The 17,179-nt window shown below is 42.8% G+C and overlaps 2 protein-coding genes across 2 annotated transcripts in view; both read right to left on the bottom strand.

Annotated features, from left to right (window-relative positions):
* The window catches only part of iqsec1a (IQ motif and Sec7 domain ArfGEF 1a), a 91,779-nt gene that overhangs the window by 49,560 nt on the left and 25,040 nt on the right, over positions 1-17,179 (bottom strand).
* On the bottom strand, positions 1,858-15,837 carry LOC127154434 (uncharacterized). The gene is made up of 3 exons (XM_051095945.1): positions 15,346-15,837; positions 13,537-13,623; positions 1,858-2,428 (listed from the first exon to the last, which is right to left on the bottom strand). Exons 1-3 carry the CDS (start codon positions 15,366-15,368, stop codon positions 2,365-2,367), a joined length of 174 nt encoding a protein of 57 aa, XP_050951902.1. The 5' UTR covers positions 15,369-15,837; the 3' UTR covers positions 1,858-2,364.

Genomic DNA, 17,179 nt, shown 5'->3' with positions numbered 1-17,179 from the left:
GGATTTTATCTTTTACAATCCTGATCTAACATTTTGTTGTTGTTGCTGATGAAGATTTTTTTTTTTGTATGTGTCTTGAAGTGTCTTCATCAGTTGTAAAATGATAATAACACTAGTGCTTATCATGACATGACTGGTGAACTGCTTCACTCTAGGTGTGAATTGGACCCATCGGCAACATCATTTATGCAAACCGCTTGTCCCAAGTCATGGGGATGCTGGAGTCTATCCCAGTGTTTTGGGCCGTTGACGAAAACACCCTGGATGGACAGCCAGTCCATCACTGAGCTCAAACACACTCACACCTTTGGGCAATGTATTCTGCCCAATTCACAGATGCCACACGTCTTTTGGCTTGTAAGCAAACCACAGGAAACTCACACAGACAGGAGAACATGCAAGCACCACATAGAAAGACCTGCTATCTTACTCAGGACTAGAAACAAACCAGAAACCTTTTAACAAGGATGTTGATTGTGCCTAAGGCCACTGTCTACGACTGACCAAACTGCAGCTCTAGCTTCATATTTCAGCCTGCTGGACAGACTACAACACTTCCTTCCCACCTGATGCCAGTGTGACATATCCTGATCAATAGCACACCATGCTCATTCATTTAGGCCAAAAGAAAACTGGGCCCTAGACTGAGCTGGTTTCCCGCAAGGATTATTTTTCTCCGTTTCTGTCAGCTGATGGAGTTTGGGCTCTTTGTCATTGTTGCCTTCGGCTTAATTAGATGAGGTCTGACAGACACTTTCATTTTCAGTAATACCGATTTGATGGTACTGACACAATTGGATGAGAATAAAATTTGAACTGACTCAAGCTGAATAAAGACACTAACCATATTCAGTAAAGCTGTTTATAGCTGAATTGAACTTGTTTCACAAGTTTACACACTTACTGAACTGAACTAAACCAACACTGAACTGACTGGAGCCAAAGCTTTACCTTCATTTACAGAGTTACAACTGAACAGGAAGTAATATCAGCCTGAACTTGTTCTTGACTCTGTATTTGATAAGACTGACAAGAGAAAAGTGATTTTTCTACAAAATTTGATCAAAAAATGCAACATAAATAAATAAGGAGATGATGTGATGTGATGAGGTCATGTGGCAACCATGCAGAATACACATATTGCATAAAGTATTACATTAAATACAGACACACATTAAGCAGTATACAGCACTTACTGAGTAGAATGCAACAATCTGAACACACTCCTGTCCTAGTGAAAAATAAATATACTAAAATGTTTTTAAATACATTTATTTATTTTATGCTACGTATACTAAAAATACATTTACATATTATGTACTTTACAAAAATGCCCTGCAATAGTATTTTTAGTATACTAAACTGGCATATTTAAAGTTTGCTAAATGGGAACAACTAATTTTGTACTTAATGCACTTTAATTGTGCAGAAGTAGTGCTGAGGTCCAACTAAAGATATAATAAAGTATATTTGATTGTGCTAAAGTGGAACTATTGCTAGTATACTTAAGGTACACTTTAAATATTTTGCATTTAAAGACTGATACTATTTAAAGATCATACAATCCTCATCAATAATGACATTAAAACATATTTTGGGCTTAATATTAAGACCTGTGCATTGTGCACAAGCAGTACTCCAAATAAAGTTTAATTACAATTTTTATATCAGTAAAGTCTTGAGTGATATGTCAGTAGATATGTTAATAGACTTCAATAATATTTAGTATAAAATAATTGCATTTTAAATCTATTACTTTTTACTAGGGTGAACACAGATAATCACTGAAAATTAACTTTAAAAAACACTGCACAAATGAAAGAAAAACTATACAAATAATAATCATATACAAGAGGGTCAAAAATGAAACTTTTAATTTGAATCTTGTTACATGTTCAAGACAATAAGCTACTGATATCAGGCAAAGCAGATACAGCTGTGATACAGTAATTGATTCTTAAATAGATATTGCTTTTTCATTTCATGCATCACTCTGAGTACTGAATGAAATTGCTCTTTCACTCATTTTACTCTTCCACACTGTGCATAATACACTTTTAGCTATCTATCTTTGTATCAGAGGTACACGTTTGAGGTTGACTAACACTCGACTGTATTAGTTCTAGCGCTACAGTTGTGTTCTTCCAGCGTTAATGGACTGCGCTTGTAAATGAACTACTGCAGAAAGATTTCCATCTGTCCTATATGTGAACGCAACGGCACACACAGTGACGTTTATTCCCCAGAGAAACACACTGTTCCCTCAGGAGACGAATGGATGGATGGATGGATGATGTAGCTCTTTTGGAAGAACGCTTTGTGAGAGAGGACAGATCCTTGGCTGAACAGGAGATGTCATTCCTGCTATCTTGAAGGACTGCTGCTTCCAGATGGAGGACAGCAGAACTGATGCAGCACATTATCATCCCTGTGAGAGAAGCACACTATAAGAACAGCACACCGCACACACGTGATTGTCACGCACTGCATACTATAGGCCAGCACTTCTCAGCAACTATTGCTTCAGGACCCATACATTTTTTATCAGACATCCCCCAAAAACACAATCAAAATAGTTTATTGTGCAAAGGTAAACAAAATGCTCTACACTGCATAGATGCAATGTCCATTTTTGTTGTTGATGTCCAACCAAACTATTTTGGCACATTTATTGAATGCAAAAGAAGATATTTTGAATGTGGGTAATATGTGGGTAACCAAAGTTTCTGCTCCCCACTGACTTCCACAGTATTTTTTTCCAAACTACAGAAGTTAGTGGGGACCAGAAACTGTTACCCACATTCTTCAAAATATCTTCTTTTATGTATAACAGAAGACGTCACAGAGGTTTGGAACTACCCCTAGTAAAAAAGTAATAGATTTAAAATGCATTTATAAGTATAGTTGAAGTCTATTAATATATTTACTGACATATCACTCGAGACTTACTGATATAAAAATTATAATTAAACTTTATTTGGAGTACTACTTGTGCACAATGCACATTTCTTAATATTAAGCCTAAAATGAGGACTGTATGATTTTTAAATAGTATCGGTCTTTAAATGCAAAATATTTAAAGTGTACCTAAAGTATACTAGCAATAGTTCCACTTTACGAAAATAAAATATACTTCAGTATATCTTTAGTTGGACTTCAGCACTACTTCTGCACAATTAAAGTGCATTAAGCACAAAATTAGTTGTTCCAATTTATCAGACTTTAAATATACCAGTGTAGTATACTAAAAGTTCAATTGCAGGGTATTTTAATTAAGTACATAATATGTAATTATTATTATGTAATTATATTTTTAGTATACTTAGCATGAAATAAGTGCATTTTAAATATATTTTAGTATATTTATTTTTCACTAGGGACCCTTTAACATGACATAGACTAAATAAGAGAATTGATACATTTTTGTATTTAATGTGGATAGGTTACCTCTTGTCGTTTTGTTCATGGTCTGTGAAGGCATCTCTTGTTGGCATCTGTATCATTGGCCTCTAAATATGCTAAAATACTTATAAGTTTGGTTAGATGTCAACAACAAAAATCTGGTTACATTTTATTGTTTCCATTTTATCACCTGATTTTATTTCACAATCAGCTCAGAGACTCATTTTATGGTCGTCACCCATCAGTTGAGAAGCACTGGTCTAGAGATCCTAAAGCACATATGATCTGACTTCTCTCAAGGCTGTTTACTCAAGCATGCTTTATATAACCATATTTCTGTGTACAGACCAATCCCAATGTCTGCAGCACATCTACACTAAATGATGGAAGAAAACGTACTCGGTTACTATCGTAACCTCGGTTCCCTGAGATACGGGAACGAGTACTGCGTCGTTAGACGCTATGGGAAAAAGTCCTTTTTTCTCCTTGACTGAAGCCTTTTTCATAAACGCAGTGCAACTGCACGGCCATTGGATCGTGCAGAGAAACGAAACGAGCCAATGACTCGGCAGCGGTGCTGCACGAGCCTATGGCGAAGATGCCCGCCGAAGCCCGCCAGAAGTGGCGGGGTCAATGGCTATATAAGCAGCCGCTTCGCCATAGGGAATCAGGTTACTTCGACTGAAGCGACGATTATGTCGTGCAGCGACATGGTATGGCCCGTAACGCAGTACTCGTTCCCGTATCTCAGGGAACCGAGGTTACGATAGTAACCGAGTACGTTCCCTTTCGATACTACACTCGTACTGCGTCGTTAGACGCTATGGGAACCGGTCCATAAACGCCATGCCATGGAGAGAACGACCGAACCCGTACTTAGACCCAACAGCCCTAGTGACGAGTAGAACAAGGTCTGGTCGAGAATCGCTCTCCTGTGATTACTCATGCAGAAAGGATTCCCGCCTGTAGGGCGGGGATGTCTAGGCTGTAGAACCTAGTAAATGTGGACGGCGAGGCCCAGCCGGCCGCCGCACAGATTTCTGCCATGGATACACCACTAGACCACGCCCAGGAAGAGGCCACGCCTCTTGTTGAGTGGGCACGCACTCCGACGGGGCATTCTAGACCCAAGGAGGAATAGGCTAGGGAGATAGCATCAACTATCCATCTAGAAAGTCTCTGCTTTGTGACCGGTTGTCCCTTATTGCGGCCACCAAAGCATACAAAGAGCTGATCCGACTTCCTAAAGGGGGCGGATCGCTCGACATACATTCTCAATGCCCTAACAGGACGGAGCAGACTCAACTCTTGATCACCTTCCGAAGAGGGAAGAGCAGAGAGCGTTACCACTTGTGCCCTAAACGGGGTGGAGGGCACCTTAGGCACGTAACCATGCCTTGGTTTCAGGATGACCTTAGAGTCGCCTGGTCCAAACTCAAGGCAGGAGGGGCTTATAGAGAGCGCTTGCAGATCTCCTATACGTTTGACTGACACTAAGGCTAGCAGCAAGGCGGACTTAAGTGTCAGGGTCTTAAGGTCTGCATCCGACAATGGTTCGAAGGGGGAACTCTTTAGCGCCCTCAGAACCGTGGATAGGTCCCAAGTAGGGATAGTGTGGGGGCGGGAAGGATTCATCCTTCTAGACCCCTTCAGAAAACGAACAACCAAGTTGTTCCTGCCAATCGACTGGCCTGCTATTGGGGTATGAGAGGCCGCTATAGCAGCCACATAGACCTTGAGTGTGGAAGGGGAACGACCCTTATCCAACAGCTCTTGGAGAAAAGACAGTATCACAGATATGTCACAAGAAACCGGATTTTTTCCACGGGTGGAACACCAGGTGGAAAAAACGGACCACTTAAAAGCGTAGAGGCGCCTAGTAGACGGAGCTCTAGCTTGAGAGATTGTGTTCAAAACTCCTTCCGAGAGGTTCTCAGGTTCCCGTTCAAACACCACAGGTGTAAGGCCCATAGATTGGGCTGGGGATGCCAAATGGCCCCGTTCGCCTGAGAGAGAAGGTCTCGTCTCAAGGGGATCGGCCAAGGGGCTGCGCAAAGCAGCTGACATAGCTCCGGGAACCATGGCTGAGTCCTCCAAAGCGGGGCCACCAGGAGGAGCTTGTGACGTTGTTCCCTGACTCGTTTGAGTATTTGAGGAATCAAAGACGTCGGGGAAAAGCATACAGGAGGAGGTTGGGCCAATCGTGGGCCAACGCATCTCTCTCTTTCGAAAAAAATATATTGGGCAATGAGAGTTGTCTTTTGAGGCGAAGAGGTCGACCTCTGCCTTGCCAAAGACCTCCCAAATTTTCTGAACCGTCTGCGGGTGAAGCATCCACTCTCCCGAGGGGACATTGCTTCGTGATAGCATATCCGCGCCCTGGTTCAGTTTGCCCGGCACGTGAACCGCTCTCAATGAAGCCAGGTTGCACTGAGCCCATTCCAGAAGATCCTTCACCAGAGTGAAGAGGAGTCTGGAGGAGAGACCCCCCTGGCGATTTATGTAAGACACCACAGTCATGCTGTCCGAGCGGACCAGTACGTGGTGTCCCTTCAGATCTGGCAGGAAGGCGCAGAGGGCGTGACATACTGCCAGCATTTCCAAGCAGTTGATGTGAAATCCCTCCTCTGCCTTTGGCCATAGGCCGAAGGCTGGGCTGCCATCGCACAACGCCCCCAACCCCTGTTGGAGCATCCGTTGTGACTACCTTCCTTCTGCAGACCAAACCCAAGGGCACGCCCCTTTTGTACCATTGCAGGTCCTTCCAGGGGGCCAGGGCTTTCACACAAGCTCGGTCCACATTGACATGCAGACGGCCGTGACGCCATGCATGAGGCGGAACTCGTGGTTTCAACCAACGCTGAAGGGGTCGCATACGTAGTAAGCCCAATTCCAGCACTGGGGATGCCGAGGCCATAAGACCTAGCATTCTCTGAAACCGCTTGAGGGGGAAGCGGGCTCCGGCCCTGAACGAACCCGCTAATTGCTGTATTAACAGAGCTCGCTCTGGCACAACCATAGCCCTCAGCTGAGTTGAATCGAAAATTGCTCCCAGAAACGATATTTTCCGGCTGGGGTGCAACATACTCTTGGGCAAATTGACCTTGAGTCCTAGGCACTCTAAGTGGCTGAGGAGAAGGGTCCTGTGAGACAACAGTTCTTCCTCCGACTGGGCCAGAACGAGCCAGTCGTCGAGGTAGTTGAGGATGCGGATTCCCCTCTGTCTCAGGGGGGCGAGAGCCGCGTCCATGCACTTTGTAAACGTGCGGGGAGCCAGGGACAAGCCGAAGAGCAGGACCGTGTATTGATAAGCCACTCCCTCGAAGGCGAATCTCAAGAATCGCCTGTGATGGGGGGCTATCTGGATGTGAAAGTACGCGTCTTTCAGATCCAGCGAGAGAAACCAGTCCCCTGAGCGAACGTGCGAGAGGATCTGCTTCAGAGTTAACATCTTGAACGGCCGTCTCATGAGGGCCTGATTCAAGCGTCTTAAATCGAGAATGGGTCGAAGAGTCCCATCCTTCTTGGGGACAAGGAAGTAGCGGCTGTAAAACGCCGAGTCGCTCTGGGCTGGATGGACCACTTCTATGGCGCCCTTTTCCAGCAATATCATCACCACTGAGCGCAGGACGTGAGCGTCCCTGCTCATCACCACGGTGGGGACCACGCCGCTGAAACGCGGGGGCCTTCGAGCGAACTGGAGTGAGTAGCCTCTTTTTACTATCCCCAATACCCAGTCTGACACTCCGGGGATGGCCTGCCAGGCCTCTGCCCGAGTGGCCAAGGGTATAATCGGTTCGGGCGGTTGGCCATCGCAATGGCACGAGACACCCTTTATGATTGGAAGAGGAAATTTGCCCTCTTTTTGAGGATGTTTGTGTTTTATTTTGTTCGCTGTCACAGCGACTGTTTGTATGGGCGCAAGACACATGGACCCAGTATTCACAACAGCTTTTACACAAAACACACCGCCCTCGGCACCCGGCATTGAGCGAGGTGCTTGGAGGTTCAGCAGAGGCCTCTTGGGGGGTGGTCCGGCCAGCGCGAGACTTTGCCCCCTCCTCTTCCTTTCGCCTGGATTAGGACGACGACGGAGGCGCCGGATCCAACGCCAGCTTAGGACGCGGTCCCTGACGCATGGGGAAGGGGTAACGTCTAGCAGAGCGAGAGCGCAGTCTTGGCTCGGCCTTGGCTGGCTGGGCTGCGGCAGCAGCGGCAGAAGGGGTCGTAGACGCGGGTTTCACCGGCTGCTGGGGCGGTGCAGACTTGGGGCGCCCGGAAGCAGCTGTGGAACTCGAGCGTTTTGGCAGAAAGTGTCGCATAGCCTGGGACGACTTTTGTGCCGCAGAGAAACGCTCAGCGAATCCCTCCACGGACGGCCCAAACAGACCTGTGGGGGAGATCGGGGCATCCAGAAAGGGGACCTTATCCGCATCCTTGATCTCCGTTAACGTGAGCCAAAGGTGGCGCTCGAGCACGACCAAGCTGGCCATGGATCTGCCAATCGCCTGGGCTGTGGCTTTTGTAGCGTGCAGAGCCAGGTCCGTGGCGCTTCGCAACTCTGTCAAAGTGGCAGGGTCCAAGGCAGACTTGTCTGATTGGGCGAGAAGCTTGGCCTGGAACACCTGGAGAATTGCCATCGAGTGCAGAGCTGAAGCAGCTTGTCCGGCCGACGTGTAGGCGCGTCCGGCGAGAGCCGAGGTCGTCCTACACGGCTTAGACGGGTGGGAAGCCTTGGTTTTCCATCCGATGGCAGTGGGCGGGCAAAGGTGGGCGGCCACTGACTCATCCAGGGGAGGCAGCTTCTCGTAACCCTTGTCTTCGGCGCCGTCGACAGACGTGAGGGCGGAGGAAGACGAGACACGCAGGCGCGCTGAGTAGGGGGCGCGCCAGGATCTGGTGAGTTCCTCGTGGACCTCAGGGAGGAACGGAGAGGCCCGCTGGCGAGGGCCTGACGGCGCCCGGCAGGAACCACTCGTCGAGGAGGCTGCGTGGGGGCTCCTCCGGAGGAGACCACTCCAATCCCAGCTCGTCCACAGCTCTGGTCAGAACGCGGAAGAGCTCGGCGTCCATGCCAGTTTTGGACCTGGGATCGCTGGTGTCGGCGGATGGCAGGGGGGCGGGGTCATTGATCGAGCCCGACAGCTCCTCAGCATCCGAAGCAGCCAGTGACATGCTGTCCAGCATGTCATCTTCACTCCCGCCGAAGGAGACCATGTCGCTCGCAGCCGCAGAGGGACACAGATCCGGGCGGGTGAAGAGCACAGGGGAACCCTCTCTTTGTGGAGAAGGCGAGGCACGCGGGGGCTGAGCCGACGTGAGCTCACCTAACTCCGAGCGCTGAGATCCTCTACCCCGCTGTTTCTTCTTCACAGGCTCCTGTGAAGAAGGAAACGGGAGGGCGCGAGGGGCGGAGTCGCGTTCTGAAAAGAACGCTATCCGTGAGCGCAGAGAGGAGAGACTCATATCCCCGCAATGGGGACAATCCGTCTCTTTGAGTGCTGCCTCCGCATGGGGAAGCCCCAAGCAGGAGACGCACTCACCGTGATTGTCGGCAGCATGCAAGGGGGCCTTGCATGCACGACAAAAACGGCGCGGCATTTGAAACAACGCCTTATTTGCTCTTTTAGCGCGAGAAAATCGACGGATGGCGGCAGGGGAGAATGCGTTGCAGCCGGCGTCAGCGGGCGGCGAGTCAGCTGCAGAATCACTCCGCTTGCAGGTGCTTGTCACGGCGAGTAGGCTTCTTTCTTGTAAGCAAAGAATCGTCGCTGAAGGAGAAGAAATCTGATTCCCTATGGCGAAGCGGCCGCTTATATAGCCATTGACCCCGCCCCTTCTGGCGGGCTTCGGCGGGCATCTTCGCCATAGGCTCGTGCAGCACCGCTGCCGAGTCATTGGCTCGTTTCGTTTCTCTGCACGATCCAATGGCCGTGCAGTTGCACTGCGTTTATGAAAAAGGCTTCAGTCAAGGAGAAAAAAGGACTTTTTCCCATAGCGTCTAACGACGCAGTACGAGTGTAGTATCGAAAGGGAACTAGCAGCATGTTGTATTCAAAAAAGTAGCTAGCCAAATCACAATGAATCCAAAGGATAATTGCTCTGACAGTTTTCATGGTTTGTCTGCTGATCTACTCATCTTATCTTCTGCTGTACCAATTTGTGGCCACGATTTACTAAAATTAGGGAACGAATTGTGACCACAGTCTACATAAATTGAAACTAACAAAATAGAAATCTCTTTAAGATTTGAGACCAAATTCTGACTGAAAGCATTAAGGTTACAAGCCAAATCGCAAAAAAAGATGCTATAGGCTTTTAACATACAGTAGGTATGTTGACAGGCAGAGCATCAGACGCTTCGGGAGTGAGAATGTGTTGTTTTGACAGGAACAGCACAGCACTGTAGTCTCCCGATAGCATTGGGCTTATGCTTTAAGTCAGCCTTTTGACTGTAACTACTTCGGTCATTTTTGCCACCACTTTAGTGTGTGACAAGCTGTGACATTGACAAAAGATTGGTCTATAATTAACACATGACATTATTTTATTTAAACAAATAATAAAAGCAAATCAAATTCCAGTTCATGAGAATAACAGGACTGACAACAGACATCTCTAAAAACTCTATAAAAAATCTCAAGTGAAATCAGACATTAAACAAATCTAATAAAAAAAATACAATTGCACATAAAAAAAATACATTTTCATGAATAGGGGCTCTTTCTAGACTGTATTTTTATTCCTGTAGCTAAAATGAATATCAACTAGGGAGCAAACTGAGCCACATTCAAGCTTCAACAGGCGACGTTCACACAGCAGACACATAACAAGAGATTCACAACTGAGAGAAAATAATGCAGCTGTCAATCACAAACACCGAACTGACTCACAATACTTCAGATTTGAATTAGGCAAAATCATAAAAAAATGCTTTGAGGAAAAAATATATTGGCATTTGTTGGTAGTTTAAAAGAAAAATATCACGAAAATCTGATTTTTTTCATGTTTAAGTTTCATGTATAATTGGGTCCAGAAAACGTAAAAAGGGACAACTCAGTAACTTTGTTTTGGTAAGACTTTCTCTGCATGAGAAAAAACAAGCCTCTTATTATAATATTATTATAATATGATAATATTATAATAATATTATAATAACAGGGCTTGTCTGAAGCACGCACACAGAAAGTGGCTGTCACACAGCATGTGAGTATTAAAGGGGTCATCGATTGCAAAGTTCACTTTTACATTGTTTGTTTGAACATTTACGTTGTTTGAACATTAATGTGTGTTGTCAGTGTATGTACACATCTACCCTATAGTGATAAAAATCCATGCAGTGGTTTCTAATTAATCTGTAAAAATAATATCCCCTTTTTCAAATCGAGCCATTCTCAGATGCCTGTCACACCGACAGAGGCCGCTCCCACAATAGTTGACTGACATGAGCGTCAGGCCCGTCCTAAATCAGCTGTAACAGTCCAACCTCCATTGTTTCGATGTTGGAGCAGGGATTTAAGTTAGATGAGAATACCTCTGATTAAGCGACTGAGGTGTTGTGTTGCTGGATGTAATAATGAACGTAGTGGTCGTCATTTACTCCCGACATCTGAGCCGTTGAAGATGCAGTGGATTACGTTTGTTTGTGAAGGGAATGCGCCTCCTGATCTACATATATCCGTCTATGTTCGCACAAATCATTCGTGATCCAGCTTCACCTACAGCACAAGTGAGTATAAGGGTTTTTTTTTAATGAATCTCTGCAATCACCTTTCCTAATACCATGCTAGTTAGCAAGTTTTGTGGCTAAATGCGCTGTTTATATTAGATCTGTGTGGCAGCAGCGTAATAGTTCACGTAATAGTTTACCATCCCTTAATCTGCACGTATCCACCCACAGCACAGCTATTTCGTTTTTGCAAGCAACAATGGTGTAGCAGTTCTAATGCCATGGCATGTTCAAGCAAAGTATGCTATCTTTTCTGTCATTGGCTGCACAGAAGAGCACAGACCACTATTTAGAGTCCCAGCCACAGAGGAGACAAGAGAGCAGTGGATTTATTGATTTATTTACTGTATATTACGCTGCTGCCACAAAGATCTAATATAAACATGCCATTTTTTCCCCAGCTGTTTACCTTCACAGACCTAACTGACTGTTTTTGTAAATCGTATGTTTTTAACATAAATTTGTGTATTTGAAAGTTTAAGCGCAATAAGACATTAAAGAGAACTTATTTTAATGCTCACATGCCGTGTGACAGCCACTTTCTGTGTGGGTGCTTCAGATGTGTGTGCTCAGAAAACCAAATATCAAAAGTTTTTAAACTAATATGGCTTTAAAACACATGATTTCAGAGTGACAGACATGATAATCAAAATCAAGAGTATCTGAGATACGAGCTGTTAGGGCACAGTGCTATAGCGGGTATGCACGTGACGCCACCGTCAGCTGGAATGAAAAAAAGACTGAGTGGCAGCATTGGTTGAATGCCGCGACAGAACACACGAAACACCTCTGAAATGAGAAACAGCTTTGCGATTGACTGTAAAAAGAGATTTGACAGGAAATCTGAGGTATAGTTTTACAGACTGCCGAACGCTTCAAAAAAGAGAAGCAAATGGATCCCTGCAATTCACAGAAACAAATGAACTCCAGAAAGCGAAACAAAGCGAAACCCTATGTATTGTATTATTTAATATATCATATTGACAACTAATCAATTAAATATTTAAATATTTGTTTTGATATAAAATTGATATAAGTGATCATCCAGATTTAGAACAACCTATTTTGTATTTACAAAATGTGTTCACTGGCAATTTAGCTTTATTTATTTCCCCGGCGTCAAAATCAGACAGGAAACATGATTCCAGGCCGCATATCAGTATCCATGGACCACTGGATATTTGGTAAGTTGTAACGAACACTATATCAATTCCAGCAACATTTAGTTTAAACTGATTATCATTTGTTTTACTCGCATTTTCACAGCTTCCCTATATAAATTTTGCCACTCGATTAGTCCGGCTGAGGGGGCGTGTTCCGGCGGGAAAGTGACATCAATGCACAACCTCTAGAGACAGAGCGACACGCATCATAATCTGAAAACCACACCCACCGGGGGGAAAACAATCCAACGCTCTAATGTCTAAAAGCTGCTATGCGACAATGTGCACAGCAAAAAAGCTAAAACCCACATAACTATGTTGTCATAAAAAAACGTGCATTGTCGCATAGCAGCTTTTAGACATTGTTCTGTTTTTTGTTATAAGTCAGAAATGACAAGGAGGCAGCTTCCCACAATACAAAGTCAATGGAGAGCATTGGATAGTGTGGGCATGGCCTAAATGCGCTCTGTCTCTATTCTGGAAAAGGGGGCGGGGAACAGCAGCTCATTTGCATTTAAAGAGCCACGCATGAAAACAGCGTGTTCTGCTTCCACTCAAAATAGGCATTTTAAAATTATCTGTAGGGTATTTTGAGCTGAAACTTCACAGACACATTTTTTATTACATATTGTAAAAAGGGGCATAATAAATCTCCTTTAAATCATTTGGATTGTAATTTCATCTACTCATCTTTTCGTTTAAATTGAAGCAATTTTAAACAAATCACATGACATTTCCGAACAGCTTGATACAGTATGGAAACAAACAAAAGTCATTCTCATGAACTGGAATTACAATATACAATTGTAAATAAAAATACAAGAGGTCACATCACATTTCAGAATTTCATATTCACAAATATCTTTAAATACCCCTAATGCAAAGATTTCAAGTTCGTTAAACAACAATTACACTTGTTTTATAATGTTAAATGGTAAATAAATGCAGGTATGGCAACTGTGAACCAGAAATAATATTCAAATTACTACTGTTCCATAATATGTTTCTGTGATAAAGCTAGCCAACATTATTATTGGCAACTTATAGTATACAAAAAACCTTTAAAATGAGACACAGACCAAAATAAGAAACAAGCTGATATAACTGATACACTATAACAGAGACAAAACAAACAGCTGAGCTGCTGAAAGTTTGCACAGTCACTTCTAATTAAGCTCAGCGTGGAAAGCAGTTCAATCTGTCAGTCTAGAGAGTGAGTTTTTGGACTCGAGCGCCTCTTACCTGCACTCAGAGAGAGGAGCAGGTACAGCTAGCTGCTTAGAGCGCAACGGCGCGGGACAGCAGTACTGGTGCAAAGCATTTACATACCTACGACACAAGGAGAAACAAAGACGTCATCTACTCAACACTACAAACACTTACTTACATTAGTATTTTCTACTGTTTTCTTTCCATTGTAAGGAGAATTCAAGTGCTTGTTAGCCTATTCTCATCTCCAGATAACATTACAATGGCTCGCATCCTGTGAAACACTAGCCTTATAAAGAGTTTGCTGTGTGAATGGTTGTGTTTGTGTCTGATATTGATGAATAAATGACAGGTGAAGATGTGAGTTCATTTCTCCATGAGTACCCAGGTCTTTATGTAACTCTGCACCAGACTGCTGTCAAATACACAACGTCACTGCTTCAGTCACAGATTTTCATGCACTTGAGACAAAAGGTTAGATGAATGTAACAGGAATAGTTCACAAATAGAGCTTAAAGGTCATTAATGCATTTAAATGTTTCTCAAACATAATTGCTTCTCATGAGTGATCACACACAACTCTTATAAGAGAGGGTTTTTTTACATCCACAAAAAATGGCTAAAAATATTAATGAATCATCTTGGCCACTTAATATTAATATTGTTCCTAACTATAACATTATGAATAAAGTCTATTGCTTATTGTAAAAAAAAAAAAAAAAAAAAAAAAAAAATGAATAAATAAATAAATGAAAATAAAAAGCAATGTTTTGTCCCAATTATTTTTTTTTATTTTATTTTATTTTATTTTATATTATACATTTCAACAGTTTGGCCAAATTGTGCAGCCATATAAACAACTGTTTGTTTTTTTGTTTTTCTGAAACTGTGCAACCCTAAATACAAGATATACAAGAGCTTTATAGCAGCAATATCTGTCATACAACACAAAATAAGAAAATACATCTATTTCTGATTATAATGATAACTGACATACAAAATGCAATGTGATGAGGTCATGTGACAACAATGTAGCACACTACAATAAATGTACACTTCACACTGTTTTGCATGCTTTTTGAAAAATAAATAAAAATAGTAGTTAAAAGTATGCACTGTGCAGTACAAGCAGGACACCAGTATTCCTTACTGAATCACTTTGAATTCACCATTCGAACGTCCTACAAAGTGCCCAAATAGCATTAAGCCCATGAATTAGTGCTAATGTGCCCTTCAGTTTAACCTCAGTCACCTTGAAAGGATTGAATCTCCAAAAAACACTCACACATCTCTGATGCTGTTTTCAGATGCGTATTGTACGCTTTATGTGACAGCAAGAATATACAAATAAATAGCAAAAATAACAATCTAAAGCTAAGTTAATCATGGCACAGATAGCCAGACTGAACACTGCACACGAAGGATAAATGCATCACAGATCACAGTTCATAGCAGCACAATGTGCTCCAAGCATGTGACTGTGAAATTGCGTCATAATGCACATCAGCTACAGCCAAACACGCGCACACACACACACACACACACACACACAAACACACACAGGGTCACAGCTCCTTGTGTTTATACGACGCATGAAAACACCTCAGCTCAGCAGAGCAAACACAAGTGCTGTCACTGTCATTTACTGCACCAGCACATCCAGATCACATTATTTGCACGTCCTGAAGAACACTGCCTCAGTCCTATCAACACAAGCTCCCTGTGGAGTAAACACACAATCGCAAGCCCATTCAACAGCCTCCATGTAAAACACATGCCTCAGCACCGCAGTAAAACATCTTGAGAGCACTGTCATGCATGCAGACTGCATCTGATACTCACATCATACTGAGTCTGTGTGCCATGGCCGTGGGTCTGCGTGTGCCGTACGCTCGCTCATTCAGACTGCTCACAACACTACAGCGCTGCGTCCTGGGCCGTGATGTCACACGCGCATCACGCACTTACATCAGCAAGATGTGGATTGTTACATGCTGCGGGGGAGCATGCACTGACAAGGACAGAAATTCAAAGATGCTGCTGAGGTAACGTGTGTGTGTGTGTGTGTGTGTGTGTGTGAGATTCCTTAATGTGTAAGACATGCTCTGCCTCCTCCATCTGCAGCCTTTAGTACAGTCCACGGCCAAGGCAGCTGATTGGCTCTCTGGTCTCCATAGAAACAGGAGGAGAGAGATCCTGAATGCAGAGCCCGTTACACACGTAATAATACATCAACATCACATCCAGAGGTCAAGGAAGGAAGGGAGAGAATTTTCTGTGAAACGGCATGGACGGTAAATTAATCATTTGTGAATGTGAATTTCATGTAAAAAGGTGTTGTGTCACTGCCATGAATATAAAGACTCTATATAAATAAAACATGAATAGTACTAAAACAGTCAATTAAAAAATGTTCATTTATATCATGACTTAAAAAAAAATATTGGCCACCACCTATTACATTATATATCAAACACGTTTTGGTGCTACTGCTGATATATATTATGGCATGACATGAAAATTTCAAAATTGTAAAATCAATTTAAAGTATCCTTGCTAAATAAAAGTATTAATTTCTATTTTATTTCAGATAAATGCTAATCTTTGGATCTGTCTATTTATCAAAGAATCCTGAAAAGAAAAATACTCAACTGTTTTAAATACTGATAATAATAATAATATATATATAAAAAATTGAACAGCAAATCAGCATTTTATAATGATTTCTGAAGGATCATGTAACACTGAAAACTGGAGCAATGATGCTGAAAATTCAGCTTTGATCACAGGAATAAATACATTTTAAAATATATTCAAATAGTTATTTTATATAGTAAAAAATATTTCAGTGTTATTGCTTTTGCTGTATTTTGGATCAAATAAAAGTAGGCTTGGTGATCAGAAGAGAATTCTTTAAAAACTGGTAGTGTGTGTTTGTGCGTGTATATATATATATATAGTCATAAGGCATAAGGGTCAATTTTTCAAAAGATTTATCTCAGTGTATCATCTGAAAGTTGAATAAATAAGCTTTCCATTGATGTATGGTTTGTTAGGACAGGACAATGTTTGGTCGAGATACGACTATTTGAAAATCTGGAATCTGAGGGTGCAAAAAAATCGAAATATTGGGAAAATCACCTTTAAAGTTGTCCAAATAAAGTCTTAACAATGTATATTACTAATCAAAAATTACGTTTTCATATATTTACAGTAGGGATTTTACGAAATATCTTCATGGAACATGATCTTTACTTAATGATTTTTGCCATAAAAGAAAAATCTATAATTTTGTCCCATACAATGTATTTTTGGCTATTGCTACAAATATACCGCAGCGACTTAAGACTGATTTTGTGGTCCAGGGTCACATATATATATGGGCCATTCTACAGAATTGGTGCAAAGTCAGTCTTTTTCCACAAATTTTGTATGTAGGCAAATTGTTAAGGTTAGGGTATCCAAGGTACACATTTCTATACATTTTCTTCACTTATCCTTGGTATCTTGTCTAAAGGAGGTGACCAGCTGGTTAAAGCAAAAGTGCCTGCAGTTAAATGCTAGTAAGTCGGAAGTCATGGTTTTTGGGATGAACAAGGATGGTTTCAGTGGTTTAACTGATTTTTTAGGTACATGGGAAACAAACGTTCAGCCTAAAATAAGAAACTTAGGTGTA

This window comes from Labeo rohita, chromosome 23 (assembly GCF_022985175.1).
Source record: "Labeo rohita strain BAU-BD-2019 chromosome 23, IGBB_LRoh.1.0, whole genome shotgun sequence".
NCBI lineage: Eukaryota > Metazoa > Chordata > Actinopteri > Cypriniformes > Cyprinidae > Labeo > Labeo rohita.
The sequence above is the reverse complement of the archived record's forward strand: the minus strand, read 5'-3'. Positions and strand labels throughout refer to the sequence as shown.